We start from the raw sequence: 16,551 nt of genomic DNA, 5'->3' as shown, positions 1-16,551 counted from the left end.
GGGAGCTCGCGCCGCGGCCGTTGGGGGGCGCCGCGTTTTGGCGGGAAGGGGCGCGTGAGGCGGGCGGCCATGTTGTTGCGCGCCGCGGAAGGGGTGAAGATGGGGGGGGGGGGGGGGGGAAGACCGGCTAACTCGCTGTCGTGCAGGGCCACACGTTGCTGTGTTTATGCCGAGTTAGCTGTATAACTAAATTAATTGATTGCATGTAGTAATGTATATCAGAGCGTGCGTTGCCAAGGTCAACAGTTAAAGATTTTGGGTCTGTTTGCACGCTGTACCGGTGGAAATTCATATTTCTGTCCTGAAATCCTGTAAATGAAGAGGGTTGTGTGAATTGCATGCTAAATCGGTGTATTCAGAAGGTATTACCTGAGGTAAAGGTGGTCCCATTGGACAGGGTGGCTTGGGTGACAAGCTTGTCTCGTATGACTGGGTGGTAAATCGCGCAACGTTGCCAGTGTGGTGACATACTGACTTAATCTCAGTGACATTTTCATGTGATATGGCCTTTTGAGGCAAAAAGAGCAGGGTATGTCTACAGATGGGCAGAATTGGGAACCAGCAAGGTGAGAGGAGCTGGACCTGGCCCGGGGAAGCATATTGAGCTGAGGTGGCTGCAACAGCTTGTACAAGACAGGGACAGCAGCTCTGCGAAAGGAAGATTATCTGGGATGTTCTGCTTAGCAGGGATATCCAGTCTATCTCTTAATTTTCCCCACTTTGCTTCCAGTTTGGGCCAATGCAGAATATTCCAAGTTGCTCCACTGTAAAGGCTGGTGGAATGTGTTATTCTGTTATAAAGAGCTGGTTATAGGAAACATATGGTAATAAAAACACAGTTGGAGAAAGGGAGGAGAGAAACTTAAACAGGCTGAAAGTTCATTTAGTATGTCTACGCCAATGGGCGAATTCAGTTGGTTTGAAATTCTCTTGACTTTGACTCATTTCCTAAGCAAGAGGATGAAAGCAAGAAAAGCATGAAATGGAGATAATATTGAAGGACTGTTAAAAACCTACTTTGGCCTTCTAGTCTCAAACAGCATGCGAGGATGGGGTGAATTGCTTTTCATCAGTTACAGAGGAAGAGGAGTCTTGTTGTGGTGCAATTCCCAGCCTTGACACAGCTCAAGTGAGAGGAGATGAATCCCACCCAACATCCCCAAAACATGAGATGGTCAGCTGGGTAACGGGTTGCCGAGGGGCTGCTCCGAACACAGAAACGCTTGTCCCTTGGAGAGGGGACAGCCCCATGTCCCAGGTCCAGTGACGAGGTTCCATGGGATACCCTTTTTCCTTTCTTGGGTGGTATTACTGGCAGAATGACCCCGTGCTTTCTGGCGCTTATCAGAAACCAGATGAAACGGAATATGATGATGATGAGGAAGGCTTTGGGGGGATCAGAGGGAAAATCCTCCTCTGCTCCTGTGCTGGCATTTTGATTATCTGTCTTGTCTGTTGTGCTCAAGTAAGATATTTAATTCTGTGTTTTTGCTGACACCTGCTGGCTCTTACCAGAAGGTTATTGTGGGCTTACACAAAACTTTCCTGCCTAAAAGGCTTTCACAACCTCGGAAGTTGTTATTTATAATTATCTCATGGGATGATGTCACTGTTAGAACTGGTCTTTACTCTCCAGATATAGGTAACTGATTGTATCTCTCCCAGTACCCTTCTTGTTATTACCAGTTACAATTCATCTGTGTGCTTGCTGTCCTAAAATGCAGAGCTAAAACATGATCCGATGGAGCATGTGGTGCGTTATAAACTGCTGTATGACTCACATGAAATCCGGGGACAACCCTGGGAAGTTGAAGGTCTTCATTTCCTAATTTAAGGAAATTTGAGTTGGAAATAAGTAGCTCCACTGCGGTCAGTGTTGTTGCACTGGCACATAGCTGCAGATTTTCCAGAGAGATCAAAATGAGGGTTCTGCTTCTAAAATGGTGCCAGTCACATCTACAAATGGTGAGCCACATACTGAAATCCCTACTCATTCTTTATCCAGGGCATACCCAAGGTGCCTTGCGGATTAGGAACATGGAAGTAATCCATTACTTACAGAAATAATAGTTCTCTCACCAGTAATCCAAAATTAATTCCTTTATAGACAATTAACTTTGGTCATCTAGGAGATGAGTTGCAGACGGAGCCCTTTGCCATGTTGGTGTTACAGCTCTAGCTCGAGATGATGAGAAAAGAAACATTTCTATCCAAAGGTGAAATGTGTGTGGGATTTCCGAGGAATATGGGCTTGTTGAGAGTCTCGGTAGAAATGGCGAAGGCATGAGGGCTCCCCCCTTGGCTGCGTTTTCCTGGGGCAGGGGCTGGCACTGCTCCCTGTGCCGTAGCTGTGCGAGGACCAGTCAGCCTCGTGTCCCAGGGCCTCTCTCACAAGCTCACACACACTTTATAGAATTAGCATTATATAAGGAATTAATGTTTATATGTTGTTCTAAGTAACATCATCTGTACAATGTTATTTCTCTGAAACAGATTCTCCAGAAAGTCCAAGGTAAAAGATTATATTCTGACAAAAGGGAGAGCAATTCAAAAGGTAAATATGGGTTTTGCAAGTTACATGTAGAGTTCAAAAAAGCATTACAGAAAATGCCCAGGACCCTGTGAGAGAGCAGGGGGCGACGCAGACTGTAAGTGGAGAGGGCAGAGGGGACAAGTGGGCCAGCAGGAGCACAAGAAAAGCTCAGTCCAGCATGGGTCGTCTCCCCTCTCTTCCCCCTTCCTACTGAATTGCCAAACACTTATTTTGAGAGGATGGGAGACGGGGGGGACTGTGGGCTCGAGCTCAGTCACGCTGTGTGGGTACGGCAAGGACAGAGGCTGCCTCTTCCTTCCTAACTGTGATAGGAGAGACTACTACACTGTATCTTCTTGGTTGCAAGAACATTTTTTAGATAGGGGCAACAACAGAGGGTCCGGACTTTACAGAAAAGAACTGACTCCACCTAAATTTGATGACTTTTGAGGCCTTTCTAGTTGGTAGGGGGGTCATACCCATTCTGGCCCTCTGTCAGTGACAGCACAGGCAAACTGTCTATGTATCGGTATGGCAATTTTAAGCAACGAGACAAAATTTGGTTAGATAATGTTAATTTAACCTTTCACTTCTTAACATGTCACCACTGCATTAGTGATTCACTGCATGATACCACATCCTGTTAGGACTGTGTGGAGAGTATGTCCCACCCTGCCCCCATTAAGTGTGCCCTGAGTGGCCTCGTGGGGCCCCCACCCACACACCCTCCGCCCCTTGGTGTGGGAGCTGCATTTAAGCTGAGGCCATTTGTTTTGGTCCTTCTTTGAGTTGCAGTGGGTGCATGGTGGACTTGTAGCTCCTGATATCCTGGCTGTGGACCTGCTGTGTGAGTGTGGACTTACCTGAGGATCTGGATTGTGGTTGTTCCTGGTCAGTGCCACCAGACCTGCTCTGCTCCTCTCGTTTGGGTCCCATGGGGCCATGCTGCTTGTGGTGAGCTCTCTATCCCTGCCTGCCTTGCTGTCACTTTTGGTTTCTGGCTTGCTGTGGCAGTGTACCCCTGCTCTTGCTGCTCCCTAATTTGGGTGTTTTGGGCCCTGAGCGCTACAGAGGCTTTCAGCCTGTGCAGAACTTTGCCCATAGGACTTACCCTGTGGTTCAAGGCTGGTCTCCAAACCCTGCAGGACCTTATGGCTATGGCGGGAGGGCACAGTGCTGCAGGCTTCTGTCGCTCCTTCAGTGGGGATTAGGAGTGGGTATAAAGGTTTGGGCTTAAATGCAGCTCCTTAAATGCAAGGGGTGGAGGCCCCAGATGAGGCTAGCCAGGGCACTTGAAGCTTGTTGGTGTACTTCAGACCTTGGCATCATGTTTGGCGGGATCTCTTGGCAGCCTTTAAATCCATGCGGGATGTAGCATGAGTAATGAAGCAAGCTATAATTTTGCCCTAAATTAAGTCCCTCCTTCCTGTTTTCAAAGAGTGAATCCACAGGAGGTAGTGTGGACAGTCTGTTGGTTCTTTATGAAATGTTGAAGGCCATAGCTAGAGGTGGGATTTGACTTCCGCCAGAATTACTGTAGTGCTAGAAGCAGGAAATCCTCATGATGGTTCCTGTCTCTTTGGATAAACTCATGTTATCCGATTTACGTTGAGGGGAGTGGAGATCTGCTTGTTTCCCAAGGACTGGGTTAGGTTAAACCTCAAAGACCTGGGGACTTGCAGGAACATACCTTACCTCCCTGCAGAGCATCTGTTCTTCACAGTGTGCCCCCAAGACACAACAGTTGCAGGATGACTAATTCCTATATGTCAAAACAGGCAGAATCCCTGCCTGAGGCTCCCTTTGTTCCCAAAAACATGAGGCCTGGCCTTATAAAAGACTTGCTTGGAGTCTGCTGTGAACACATGACAAGAAGCCCCTGCCCTGGCTGCAGAGGGGTAGGGTGGGAGTGGAGATCGGGGGAGGCTCCTCAGGGAGATGCTGACAAATGTTGGGAGCGGTATGGGTGAGAGCTTTATTAAGAGCTTCGTCTGGGGACTGTCAGAGACTTCCTTTCCTTGGTCTCCTGGGGTTGATTAGAGTAGCTGAACTGTCTCCCTTCTGTCCTGTGTTAGTTCCCAGGAACCCCATCTGCAGGTATTACAGCAGGGTCAGCACCTGGCTCTTCCTCAGTACCATTTTTAGTGGGACGAACAAAAAGTGTATCCAGCAGCCCTCCGGCCCTACCTGTCATTCTGGGACAACCGCAGCTGGGTGTTCCCACAACCGAAGGCAAGAGAGATGGTTCCCAAAGCTCAGCCAGGAGACTGCCCGTCGCCGTTACTCCTTCAATGTAGATAACAACAACTCAAATATCTGGGCACCTTTACGGCAGGCGAACAAGATGGAGGCTATTCCCCATGAAGCGAGTTGTAGACAGAGTCCAGCACAAGAGCAAAGGGACCCAGAGAGCTACTGGATCAGGGAACAGCCCTGTGGGCATTGTAAAGCTGAGAGGACCCAGCAGTGGCTGTTCCAGCACTTCTTCAAGCCTGTGTCACCTCCTCCCGAGAAGGATACTTCATTAGAAGAGGATGTCTAGCCAGCCTGTCCAAGGAGAAGGGTCTAGCTGTAGAGTTGAGCTCCTCTAAATCCCTGTGCACCCAAGGCTTTTTTCTGCTCCTACTATACAACTTGCTTTCATGTGACTCTTGCTGCAACCTTAATTTGCTTGAAACACTGGCTGGCTGGATCTGTGTAAAACTATCCCAGCTGAAGATTGGTGGGATGTTAGTAATTTCAATAAAGAATATATTTAAACTATCTGGCTTATATCTGGAAGTGTGTAACTTGTATATAAGAGTGAATCTATAGCATTGCCTTGTCCCAGTCTATGAGAGACAACTTGTTGCATAGCAGGCAGGACCCAGAGTTCATCCTTCAAAATAATCACTCCAATTGAGTATTTTTGCTGGAGTGAGATCTTTCTGCTGGCTGCCTCTTTGTAACACGGAATGGGCTACTAGAAATCTATTGGAGCAAAACCCATGACCCAGAGCCTACGGGTAGAGCTCCTCACCCCCAGTGAGAGCTGGGGTGACCTTCAGTTTTCCTCTATCTAGAAAAATGTGTAAAAGGACACCGAGGAGCTTTGTGGGTAAAGCTTTGCAAACAACTCCTCCCTTAGAAGTTTGAATGTGTCAGTGGAAAATATTTTTTTGAGGCGAAATCGGCCTCCTATCTGTTGGTTGCCTTGAAAGCTCTGATAAGTGCGAGAACTTAATCACATGGAATACAGTTACATTTTATCTGAAAAGGGGGGTTTCTTAACAAATCCTGTGTAAATTCACTTTCGCTAGGCTGGGTTGAACTTCACTTCAAACATGAAGCTCATTTTGATCTTCAGTGCTCTCTTCGGGGCTTCCTTGTGCCTGGAATCTTTTGTTGGGTGAGTTACACTTTTGTGGAAGGCCTTCCATTTAAGGCTGTATTATCCAGTTGTTGTTTTTCATTACCTTAAGTTTACAAAGTCTGCTTGGGGCACATTCTTTGATTTTTATGAGTGACTTCTCTTATTGCTTTTGTACTCCAATGTTTGAAGGAACCCTTCTCTACTTTCATTTGGGTTTTCTAAGGAGAAGGGTCTAGCTGCAGTGTTGAGCTCCTAAATTCCTGTTCACCCAAGGCTTTGTTTTGGCTCTTACTGTACCTAGGGAGCAGTCTGAAGCCTCGATCTGGCGCTGAACCTCACTGCAAAGCTCGAGCGTTCAGCTTGACAGATCTGGTCTGGCACGAAGCAGAGCTGAAAGACCAGAACCTGGCCCCAGGTTGGAAAGGTCACTAGCTTCTCTTTGTTTTTGAAGATTCTCATTTCACTTTAAATGCTTAATTGTCTTCAAAGTCTTTCTAAGCAATTAAAATCCTTATTTCCAACTATTATATTCTAAAGGTTTATCTGTATGTTGCATTGCAAAATTATTTCCTGGTATATTTCCTCACAGTCTTACTGTGTAAGAACTTAATAGAAGAGGATAAAAAAACCTAACAGATACTTCCTGAGATGTCGTAAGTAAGCACTAGATTCCAGTGAGTAAATCTGTATATGAAGATGTAAGGATTAAGAAATAATATACATAGTTTGCTAAAACCCCAGGATTTGTAAAGCCAGGAGAAGCTATTTTGGTCATTTAATCTGGGCTCTGGCATAATGTAGACTGGATTCTCGTGAATTCATTCCTCAGTCAAGTCCAGTAGCTGTGGTTAATGAGCCTCATCTCTTCACAGAAGAATCCAATCCAGAAATAAAGCTTATGGTGATGGAGAATCCAATAATAAGTTATTAATGTGGTGAAGTGCCTTCAGTGTTGATTTAACTTGATTCAACAAAAGAATCTTATACTTCAGCTGGCCAGACTGAGGAACCCGGTGTTAACAAGTGTCTGTTCTTAGCTGCTGAAGCCACACTAGTAAATAAACACACACATAACTGAGCTTATATGCTAAGTCCCTTGTTAACCCTGTCTTAAGATGTTTTTTCCAATTCTGCAGTTATTCATGTCGGTTTGCTCCGAGTTGTCTCCATTTTTCAGTACCGCTTGCGGTGGGTGCCAGCAGGGCAGCCAGGTCAGGTCAGGATATGGGACTCCGTGGAGTTTTGTTCTCTCTCCAGCAGTGGCCAAATGCATGTGCCTAGGGAAGAGAATGAAAACAAACACACGCTTTAACCATCAAACGCCATTTGTAAATGTAGCAGTAAAGCTCGGCTCACTTTCAGTAAATCCCAAGCTATACAGCTAAGGAGCACATTGGTGCTTTTGGCTACAGCATTGATCCCAGGCTGTACTTCCAGTTGTTAATTCATTATGTCTTCCAGGTTTCCTTCAGAATCCCCCCTGGTTCTCCAGAATAGGATCTTCTGTCCCCCAACTGTTGCATACACCTGTTGTTCCTAGATCCTTTTGTCATTTCATAAAAGCATTGGGTGGAAGGGACCTCCAAAATTTTTTAGCCTGCCCTCCTGCTCAGAGCAGGGCATGGAGCTGTGTTATCATCTGCCCCTGCCAAGAAGAGTTGGTCATTTTTTTGACAAAAAGAGTTTGTCATTTTTTTAACAAACTCTCCTTCAAGTTGTAGGCTGCAATTAGATCAGCCTGAACAAGCCTGAGCTCATCAGCCTCTCCTCATGGTACTGCTTGCTTCTACCTATTTTGCCAAGCAGTCTGGAACACTGTGTATTTGAATGGGTTATATGTTTTGAGTGATCTAAAAACCACTTGGAGACTGTATGTTGTGATCACTGTATGTTGTACAATGTATAGTCTGAGTTAATAGCCGAGGTTACCTCTGTAACCGGTGGAGTGAGGTACTTCCAGAAGGTGATTCATTCCATCTGGAATGGTGTAAGCCACCCTCTGATGTTATCGGCTTCTGACAGCACAGGGAAGTTCGTCAACCGTATTTGGCTAAAGTGAAGAAAGGTGAAATGAATGCCATATTTAGTGTTTGGTTTGGTTTGTTGTATAGTGCTCCCCAAACATTTGATCATTTGCCAACTTGACCAGTTATTTTTTTCTGCAAGTTGTTGACAAAAAATAACTAATAGATGCAAGACTGATCCTTGTAAGCAATTAAAAACTCATCCACTTGATGTCTTGTTTATGATGAAATCTTAAAAATTGCCATTTAACTAGTTACTAATCTTATGCACATGTAGCACGCTGGCCCTGCAGGTTGTTGGTTGAATTCTTGTGTGACACTAAGTCAACTGCATTAAAGAGGTCTGTATTGGCTGGTAGCATGCAAGTAACTACCCACTAAATTTGTGATCTCAATAACAAGCTAGTTCAACCAGACCCCTTTCTGAGACTGCTTCTGAAGATTTATTGATTTATTGCAGGCACCAGGTTCTCCGAATCAAGACAAGGAATGAGGAGGAGGTTAAGAAGTTACAACTTTTGGACTCACTGGAACACCTTGAGGTCTGTTATTACCACAGAGGTCTTATTTTTTAACGTTTCAGACTGGGGTAGGACTTTGCATCGCATTTGAAAGGTTTGTACTATACGGTGGCAGCTGCCATAAATACATTTACTGTCTCAATACTTGGTGTTTGATCTGAAAGTTCTAGTACCAGCTTAGTATTCAGGAGTGCCTGCATTCATATTTTCTTCTTACTGGGTTTACAATCATATTTGAACTGATCTGCTCTTAAACTTAGCATCAAAAAGCTTGTCTTTAAAGTGGGAATGCTAATGTTTTTGTACTTGTCTCCCAGCGTTGTGGGAGGAATTTATTAGTTAGTCTATGCTGTACTGAAACAGGAAAACACACTGTAAAATTCTAGGTTATTACTGTTCTTATTGCCATTGGTGAGAATTTTTATTATCACTTTGAACAGTATAGAAATGAAAATTTAGAAAAGCCCTACCAAAGGAGAAATTAAAGGAGAAATAAAAACGAAACAATGGGTTTTATATTACCTAATACTGTAATACAGAGCTTTCCTTGAAACTATTTGTGGTAAAAGGGAGAATAGTAAAATAATCATAGAATCACAGAATGGTTTGGGTTGGAAGGGACCTTAAAGACCATCTAGTTCCAATCCCCCTGCCATGGGCAGGGACACCTTCCACTAGACCAGGTTGCTCCAAGCCCCATCCAACCTGGCCTTGAACACTGCCAGGGATGGGGCATCCACAACTTCTCTGGACAACCTGTTCCCTCAGTGCCTCACCACCCTCACAGTGAAGAACTTCTTCCTTATATCTAATCTAAATCTACCTTCTTTCAGTTTAAAGCCATTACCCCTTGTCCTTTCACTACATGCCCTTGTAAAAAGGGAATAATCATCATAGAAGACTAAAATTTCCTCTTGCTTGTATGACTGAAGCTCTGAAGTCAGTGAAAATGCTGACTTTAGTCTTCTGCAGACCTTTGTTATTTTTATTGTGAGTTTGTCACATTAACTGATACAAGGTTGTGGTGAGGCCAAGCTAAAGAATGGAGCGTGCTGTAAGCATGATGGGCCACAATACTGCAGGAGTCATTCAATTTGGGAGAAATGAGCATCTCTAAAGCTTTAGAAGAGCTGTTTGCAGAACGCTTTCCCCAAACCAAATCCTTTTTCCTTTCTCTTTTCAGCTTGATTTCTGGATAAATCCGTCCACCCCTGCCCTCCCTGTGGATGTGCGAATCCCCGCTAATGGCGTCCAAGCAGTCAAAGCCTTTCTGGAGTCCCATGGGATTGAGTACTCCATCCTGATCGAAGACCTGCAGGTAGGCAATGCCACCTGGCACTTATTTAGCTTTTATATCCTTTGGAAACAAATAGTGATTCACAATCTGGCCTCATTCATTAACATGAACTCTTCTATACTCTGCTTTCTGTGAGGTCCTCCCCTTTTTTTTTGTAATCTGTGGATTAATTTCTCAAAGATGATCTGTGGATCACTGCTGCACTGGGAAGCTGTGGAGATCACTCTGCAGATGCTATCTGAAACCATGCTGAATAGTGACATGAATAAACTCATAGGCTCCATGCGGTTCTTGTGATAACCCCTGAGGAATTTTGTGTGGTCTTTTGGCCTCGGACGTTTGGAAATCACAACACTAAAGTTACTCATAAATCAGTAAACTGTTAAAAGTAGTTCAGGATCATGGTCTGAAAGAACTGCACACCACCATGTGAGAGTAAAGTCACCCACCTGGGCACTAATCCAGCATTTCTTCATGAGCAGTAATCCCAAAATGGCATCTAAAATAGCATTAACTCAGCAAAAATACTGCCTTTTTTTTCCTCAAAGCTTTCCAATGCTATTCTTGTTCATCTTAAGACGTGTTTAAAACTTAATGCTGACCATTTGAACACTGGTATTCTTGACCATTTTGCTACAGATACATTCAACAGAAACATATCTTTGCTCCACAGCTGCAGGAAGTTTGGGTCTGGGGCTGGAGTCAATATGCAGCACCACCATTTTATTATTTGAGATAAACATTTCGTCAGAAGTTTGCAAATTAAGCAGGCTTTTCTCAACATTTGAATGTCTTCTTTTAGGTTGTTCTAGATAAAGAAAAGCAAGATATGGCCTGCAGTCAGCAAAGGGATCGCAGCAGCAACAGCTTCAACTATGGAACTTACAACACTTTAGATTCCGTGAGTACCTCAGCTTTGGGGAAAGAGGATTCTTTATTATGCCCTTTTTTCATGCTGTCTTCAATTCAACATCCTATATATTAGGATCTAAAATGTCATTCTATCTTCTTTCGGCGTGTGGGTTTGTTTTTAAATATATTAATTTTGTGGTCAGCACAATGAGCCAGCACTCTCCCTGACAGAATGTTGTAACAGGCAAGTGTTGACGATACTTTTTCATACACTCTTCTGCAGAGTTCTGTCAAAACACTTCTTCTGACCCTCAAAAGCGATTGAGAAATAAATGAATCTTGAAATAGGGAAATATAGGAAACCAGTAGCTATCCAGCAGAGCAGAGGGTAAGGTATTTTTATTACCAGAAGCTCTTAAAGAGGGTTTTGAACCTATTCCTGAAATAAGTAGATCTTGACGATGTAGCAGTGCTTCCTTCTACTTTGTAATGCTAGGAACAGCACTGACTACGCTGACATAAGGTGAGATGGGGCTTTGAAGAGGTCATAGTAATGAAGGCAAAAGGAGAGAAAAGTAGATTTCATCAGGTCCTATAACTGTTCTGGGCAGTACTATACTTAAATGTAATGTAAATGTCATCATGACTTTTCATTTCAGATTTATGCCGAATTGGATCATCTTGTGTCTGAGTTTAGCAACATTGTCAGTAAGCTGAAGATTGGGGAATCCTATGAGAAGCGGCCTTTGTATGTGCTCAAGGTATGACACATATCACAGAATGTGTGCATACATATGTGTATACATACACTAACATACGTATGAATTATAGATACAGCATAATCCAGTCCAAAGCATCCCAATCTGTATGGGATGTTCTTGACTAAAAGGTGTCAGTGAGAGTTTTAAAACTTTCTGTCTTGTTTGGCAGTTCAGCACTGGAGGAAGGAACCGTCCTGCAATCTGGATTGATGCTGGTATCCATTCCCGAGAGTGGGTCACCCAAGCGAGTGCAGTATGGATAGCTAAAAAGGTCATTTCAGCAGTGATTGATTTTTTTTCTTTTATCTTGGGAATGCCTCTATTTAAAAGTATATCACACCTGCATGTGTTTAGCCAGCTCTGCTAACTCTCCTTCACCCCTCTTAAAACACAGCTAACTCCAGAGAGAAGATGGCAGCTGCCTAGACAAAGAATTGAAAAATGCTATGTATTGTTAGAGCAGCTGGGAGAAGTTTAGGCAGACAAAATGTAGTAGCTCAGGTGAAACCGTTGAGGACTGCAGGGCTAATAGTTATACAAATAACTGAGGACTTTTTGAAGATTAGTTTGCTGCTTTGGTCTGCCGACACAGAGAAACACAGTGTCGTTGGTTACCTTCCGCAAAGTGCCAAATCTTCCAGCTCTATATAAATGAGAATTTAAATTCCGCTGAAAATGACTAAGCCACCAGAGAAGTGCAGCACAGCTGCGTATTCCCATCCTGGCTAATCCTTCTCAATCTTAGTGCCAGCCTTGGCCCATTCTCTGGGACAGGTAGGAGAAAATTTTGTTGCCCTGTTCCATTAACTTCCTGTCTTCAGAATAAAATAGTAAAACAGATTCATTGCTTTCTCCAAGCTCCATGTCTAACAAGGAACAGTTATAGCCAGCAGATAATTAATTTTTCTTGTTTGCCTGCTCCGAAAGCCAGACTTGCCTCTGTACCTAGCTGTTAGAGCGTAAGCGTGCGGGAAAGAAATATATTGGTAATCATGGTGTACAATATTGTCTCTGCTTAGATTGCCTCTGACTATGGGAAGGATCCATCCATCACCTCTCTGCTGAACAAAATGGACATTTTCCTGCTGACAGTCTCAAACCCCGATGGCTATGTATTCACTCACACCACAGTGAGTAAGCATGCTGTGTGTCTAAGCTGATTTAGAAAGGTGTCATGCTCTTCCAGGCAAACAGTAAATGGGAGGGAAGGAGGCTCTGAAAGTCCATTTGTTAATGCTCTAAGAAGGAGCTACAAAAGAGTTGGGCAGCCAAAGATACTAATTACTTGTCTAACCCATCTTAACCCACCAGCCCTTCGATTTTTGTCCACTGGCCCATCTTGGCAGTCAGCCCATCAGAAATAATCTTAGGCTTGTGCCTAGGATTGCTTCCTGATGAATGGCAACTATTTCTGGGTAGCAGTTTTAATGCAAGGACCAAGATTTGCTCCTTTTTGAAGCCATAGTGTTTCTTTGTTTTAGAATCGCATGTGGCGGAAGACTCGCTCCAAGAATCAAGGCAGTCCGTGTGTTGGAGTTGATCCAAACAGGAACTGGGATGCAGGTTTTGGAGGTAGGAATGAAGTTTCTGGATTCTGGCTGTCACTGCGAAGAAAGTTCCCTCTTGTGTTCCCGGATCCTGTTACACAGGACCAGCAATCACCTTAATATAAAGGATTCAGAAAGAAAATGGTCCAATAGGATGGTAGCTGTCTTTTGTAAGGTAATTTCATCTTGATTAATTGCCAGCGAGCACAAGATGATGGCAGTCATCTGTACCTTCTAGAAGTACGTCCCTTGAGTATTCATGCTCTGTTGGTGCTCTTTGAGCATTTATCAGCATTTAAAGCCTTGCCTTTGCCTGAAGACCTGTTCTTAGGAAAGCCCGGCTTTGTGTTGGTCTGCTTTGACCTTTTGTGAATGCCAGTTCTTACAGGTTTGCCTTTGTTCCCTCTTTGCACCAACAGGTCCTGGAGCCAGCAGTAATCCCTGTTCTGACTCTTACCGTGGGCCCAGGGCCAACTCAGAGGTGGAAGTTAAATCCGTTGTCAACTTTATTAAGAATCATGGAAACATCCGGGCCTTCCTCACCCTCCACAGTTACTCTCAGCTTCTGATGTATCCCTATGGCTATAAATGCACTAAACCGGCAGACTATGCTGAGCTGGTGAGACATAATGACTTGGCTTTGGCTTTCTCTGTTCTGCCCAGCTGGCTTTCTATACTCAAGTGTTACAGTGAGATATCAGGATAAAAACAAAAGGCTGAACTCGGCCATCCATAACAGCGACCATCCGTGAGAGCGAACAAAAACCCAGTGCAATGCAATGCCTCTAAAAGAGAAATCTTGGTCACATGCAAACACGTGCCATCCCCACCCATTGTCAGCCCTCTTTGCTCATCCGTGTTTCCTTCTTTCCACTTTAATGACAGCATCACAGCTGTAATAGTATCTTTGAGGCGATATGGATCTCACAATGGTAATTCAAATGGAAAAGACCTCTGGAGGTCTCTAGTCTAACCCTCTGCTGCACGCAGGCAGGTTTTGGAGTCAGAGCCAGTTTCAAGGTTGAATTGGGTTGCTTAGGGCCTTGCCCGGCTGAGTTTTGATTAATTGTTTTTATTTGTCTTGATATTTCTGAAGACAAATTCCACAGCTTCTTCAAGCCCATCCCAAAGTTTCCCCACTGTCATGGGGATTTTCTTTTTCCCTAACACCTAAATGCAATTTTCCCCTGTGGCAATTTGTTTGCCACTCATCCTTTTTTCCCTACACCTCCAAGGAGAGCCTGGCTCTGTTTTCTCTACAACCAGCCATTCTGTAGTTGAAGTGATCACAAAGCTGACCACTGAGTATTGGAAGATCCCTGACTGCCTTGGGATTTTCTGGTATCTCTTGAACCTTCTCTTGACAAGACAGTTGGTGAGGTGAAACACTGGGCGATCAGATATAGAACCTGCTACGATTTAATTCACCTACAATATCACCTCCCAAAAATACTGTGGATGGAAACTGAGTGCTGTCACTAGTATGGGTGATTAAGAAATGGATTGATTTGGTACTAGTTTACTGGGGGCTGTGAAAGGTTGGAGATTTTGTGAAGATTTCCCTGAGTGTGGTTCAGGTTGGTGAAATCTTAACAATTAGTCTCACTGAGTGTGGCTAGTTCCTGACTCGTCCTTCATCTTCTCCTCTCCAGGATGCCTTGGGAAGAGCTGCTGCCAATTCCATCCGGTCCCTGTACGGCACCACCTTTACAGTGGGGAGCATTTGCACCACTATCTGTGAGTATTTTGCTAGTCTGAGCTTTTATGGGCTGTCCCAGGACAACAGTCTCCGTCCCCCCCACTCAAGGTTTCTCCCTCTTGGAAGCAGTGACGCTTCTGTAGAGTGACATGGCCAGTCAAATATCAGAGCAGAGTGTTCACATAAAAACCTAATAGTTGTCCCTCAAAAATATAAAAAGTAGGACAGCAGAACTCAAATCAATCCTCTGTTCACCCCTCTGGCTCTTCTCCCTTTCTCTTTCAGACCAAGCCAGCGGAGGCAGCATTGACTGGAGCTACGATTACGGCATCAAATACTCTTTCGCCTTTGAGCTGCGAGACACAGGTCGCTACGGTTTCCTCCTGCCAGTCAACCAAATTATCCCAACGGCAGAGGAGACCTGGCTGGGTCTGAAAACAATCATGGAGCATGTGCGAGATAATTCATACTAAAAGCTGGGGTGGGAGTCAGCTGTTTGTAGCTGCAAGGTCGTAAATCCTCTTCCCTTGGTGTGCTTGTGTCAGCCGTAATGATACGGCACCTGGCTGAATAAAAACCCTGTGTGCATTCCTCCTACAGCAATATGTGTTGGCATATAAAAAGCATTTAACGCTTGTCTTGTTCACTGCGTCTCTGTGTGCATGGTAGGCTCCTTGGATTTTAGGACACAGTTGCGGTCCACTTCAATAAAACACAATAGGAACAGTGGCACGAGGAGGATGGAAGACGTGACCACTTGTGTGGCTATGGAGGTGTCAGAGTGACCTCCCGTGTGTGAGATAAAAAGCGCAGGCCTTTTCCCACCCCGCTAAAAAAGAAGTCAGCTGAGGGACTTGCATCAGTGCGGAGGCTGAGGGGAGATTAAATCTAAGAGCAGAAAGGTGTGCTGGAAAAGGAGGAGATGCTCACCCTAGCTCATGACTACTGCAAACTGTCCTGCCTTACAGCCTCTGCAGCTCCGTCTCTGTTAGTAAATGCAAAACATATTTGCTCTGAGCAACGCTAGCCCTTGCCAGTGTGTTGTACTCCTGCTTGTGCAGGAACCCCCTCCTCACAACCAGTCCTGTCACCAGTGTGGAAACTGGCTCCTGGGGGGGTGAGGGTGAAGGTTTTCTAAAGTATTTCTGAAATTTGTGGACTGAAAGTAGTGTGAACTCTTCAGAGCTGCTGAAGCGCTTGAGCGATGAAACTACATCATCTGGAAAGTTAATTGCTTCACTACTGCAGCATAGCTACAGCTGGGGGCATTACACCAGCCTGCCTTATGCTCTGCTCCAGTGGTGTCTAGTGGCTGTTTAGCAAGGACAGGGAAGAATTTATTTTTTGTGCATAACAGCTCCGTGTTGCTGCTCTTGTCAACCTGGGGGGTCTGACAGAGCTCACTTCTCGGGGCAGAACAGTCTGGTGCAGAGGGCCTGATGTAAAGCAGCGTAATCCAGGTTGTGAGACTGATTAAGGGAATTTAATTTCCTTTAACGAGCCTCAGGATGCTGCCAGGCCACCAACTGCTGGTGGGAGGGGGGCGTCTCCTGACCTAATACCCATATCTTTGTCCTGCCCCTTTTCTCCCTCCCAGATTTGCCCCACAGTTGGAGGATGGAGGTGGGAGGACGCCTGCTCTCACCCAGCATGGCCAGTCCGTGGTCCCTCAAGAGCCTGCCTCCCTCGTGCTGTTGTTCAGCCTGCTAATTTCTTGGGGATTAAGAGCAAACAGCTCAGGGCCGTGCATGGGAGCCACGGAAGGATCAGAGATTAGCAATCCCTGCTGCTGTTGCGGTGATTATCGAGTCTAACAGGTTTATCTTGATGTCCCGTGACACCCCCCCCAGCAGCTGGTGAGTTACTCACTCCTGTGTGAGCTCAGCGGCAGAGCAAACACACCTGATGCGGTGGGTAAAATGTTAGTTCAGACCCAAAGGACGTGAGGCTGTTGGCAGGGAAGGG

At 45.0% G+C, this 16,551-nt stretch overlaps 1 protein-coding gene across 1 annotated transcript; it reads left to right on the top strand.

Moving 5' to 3' along the window:
- Window positions 1–3,368: 3,368 nt before the first annotated feature.
- Window positions 3,369–15,178, top strand: CPA2 (carboxypeptidase A2 (pancreatic)). Its single transcript, XM_010581063.1, has 12 exons — window positions 3,369–3,424; window positions 5,833–5,921; window positions 8,370–8,451; window positions 9,614–9,748; window positions 10,530–10,628; window positions 11,239–11,340; window positions 11,510–11,611; window positions 12,360–12,470; window positions 12,822–12,912; window positions 13,307–13,506; window positions 14,540–14,624; window positions 14,872–15,178. The coding sequence occupies exons 2-12, from the start codon at window positions 5,857–5,859 to the stop codon at window positions 15,057–15,059; spliced, it is 1,260 nt and encodes a 419-aa protein (XP_010579365.1). The 5' UTR covers window positions 3,369–3,424; window positions 5,833–5,856; the 3' UTR covers window positions 15,060–15,178.
- The last annotated feature ends 1,373 nt before the right edge of the window (window positions 15,179–16,551 follow it).

The sequence above is a fragment of the Haliaeetus leucocephalus genome, unplaced genomic scaffold, assembly GCF_000737465.1.
Source record: "Haliaeetus leucocephalus isolate CR32 unplaced genomic scaffold, Haliaeetus_leucocephalus-4.0 Scaffold751, whole genome shotgun sequence".
Lineage (NCBI taxonomy): Eukaryota > Metazoa > Chordata > Aves > Accipitriformes > Accipitridae > Haliaeetus > Haliaeetus leucocephalus.
Note: the sequence above shows the minus strand (reverse complement) of the source record. Positions and strands in the feature narration are given on the sequence as shown.

What these genes read in the sequence shown, in the direction of transcription:
- CPA2 (XM_010581063.1), top strand. Translation starts at nt 5,857, where the DNA reads ATGAAGCTCATTTTGATCTTCAGTGCTCTCTTCGGGGCTTCCTTGTGC. An exon ending in TGCCTGGAATCTTTTGTTGG is followed by an intron (nt 5,922 to 8,369) that starts GTGAGTTACACT and finishes GATTTATTGCAG; the next exon opens with GCACCAGGTTCTCCGAATCA. An exon ending in ATGTATTCACTCACACCACA is followed by an intron (nt 12,471 to 12,821) that starts GTGAGTAAGCAT and finishes TCTTTGTTTTAG; the next exon opens with AATCGCATGTGGCGGAAGAC.